The sequence below is a fragment of the Sinocyclocheilus rhinocerous genome, unplaced genomic scaffold (assembly GCF_001515625.1).
Source record: "Sinocyclocheilus rhinocerous isolate Xijiao unplaced genomic scaffold, SAMN03320098_v1.1 scaffold1004, whole genome shotgun sequence".
NCBI classification, from domain to species: domain Eukaryota; kingdom Metazoa; phylum Chordata; class Actinopteri; order Cypriniformes; family Cyprinidae; genus Sinocyclocheilus; species Sinocyclocheilus rhinocerous.
Window position 1 is genome coordinate 1,330,505 of NW_015627248.1, and position 1,540 is coordinate 1,332,044.

General features: G+C 35.1%; 1 protein-coding gene across 1 annotated transcript in view; it reads left to right on the plus strand.

Annotated features, from left to right (window-relative positions):
- The window catches only part of smyd3 (SET and MYND domain containing 3), a 171,380-nt gene that overhangs the window by 23,928 nt on the left and 145,912 nt on the right, over positions 1 to 1,540 (plus strand). The window contains exon 2 of the mRNA XM_016534912.1: positions 955 to 1,018. Coding sequence (XP_016390398.1) covers positions 955 to 1,018 — 64 coding nt within the window. The remainder of the gene's footprint in view (positions 1 to 954; positions 1,019 to 1,540) is intronic.

A 1,540-nucleotide genomic window follows, 5' to 3' on the forward strand; every position in this document is an offset into this window, starting at 1 on the left:
TATATATATATATATATATATATATATATACAGAGAGAGAGAGACAGTGAAACAGACGTTATATACTGTAGGAAGGGGTCGGAGGGTCCATTCATACAGAACTCAGGCCTGGACTATAATTTGTGCCTGACAATCTTCAGTTTCTTTGAGGAGATTGACACAAAAAATTCCTCCAAAGTGATTTGTCAAGGGCCTGTTCAAAAATCACACCACCTCCAGACACCAGTGTGGCAGGAAGATGAATCTGGTGATATTTCGTACAAAACCTCCCTGTGATTATGTTCACTTAGGAAGGAGCAATATAGATAAGGATGGAGGGAGAGAGAGACATGCAATTTTTAGTGTTTTGATGATTAGTATCCATGGGAAACATCACAACATATGCAGCACTGAAAAGGTTATGAATCGTTTGAATTCAATGCATTTATTAAGTTATCGCTTGCTTCCTCCATGCATTTTGTTTGTTTAGTAGAAATGCGTTTAAAAAGATCTGTTTTAAAAATGAACTCTTGACTAACTTGACTAAATCAAACAGTCACAATAAACAAAACTGTAACAAATAAGGCTGAGACATAACCATGCACGCACTAAGTGTGTAATATGCATGACTCTATGCATGTTTAAACACAACATTAGCTCAATAAACTCATTTTTAAAGAGACAATTTGGCATTTTATAGAGATACCTTGACGTTTTGTGTTTGTGCATCTGATCTCTGCATGTTAACCACATTCCTCACTTCAAGCTCACATGTTATAGACTAAGCCCCAAAGCAAAGGTGGTCATTAGACATATACTTTAAAGCAAGGGGTGTTTAGTCAGGGCAGGAATGCTTTATTATAAGCCTTGTAAATCAAACCAGACTTTCTCCTCTTCAGCCTGAGGATGTATTTTCTTGAGAAATACACAAAGCACTGAGGCTGATGTTAATTCTGTCTCATTTATTCTTAACAGAGGTGAAAGTCTGTCGAGATGTTCTCAATGTAAGACGGCCCGGTACTGCAGTGTTCAGTGTCAGGTAAGAGCTCTTCACACATGCTGTTGGGTCCTAACCATCAGAGAGCTTTACAAACAAGCTTATGATGAGATCTTATTTCAGTGTAAAGATTTAAGATTACATTCAGTTATTTTCAGGAAAGGATTTGCACCTAAAGAAATTAAGAGTGCTTTTGACAAATGTGACCCTGGATCACAAAACCAGTCATAAGGGTCAATTTTTTTCGAAATTGAGATTTTTATGTAATCTGAAAGCTGAATAAATGAGCTTTCTATTGATGTATGGTTTGTTAGGATAGGACAATATTTGGCCGAGATACAACTATTTGAAAATCTGAAATCTGAGGGTGCAAAAAAATCAAAATATTGAAAAAAAATCGCCTTTAAAGTTGTCCAAATGAAGTTCTTAGCAATGCATATTACTAATCAAAAATTCGGTTTTGATATATTTACGGTAGGAAATGTACTAAATATCTTCATGGAACATGATCTTTACTTAATATCCTAAAGATTTTTGGCATAAAAGAAAAATGTATAATTTTGA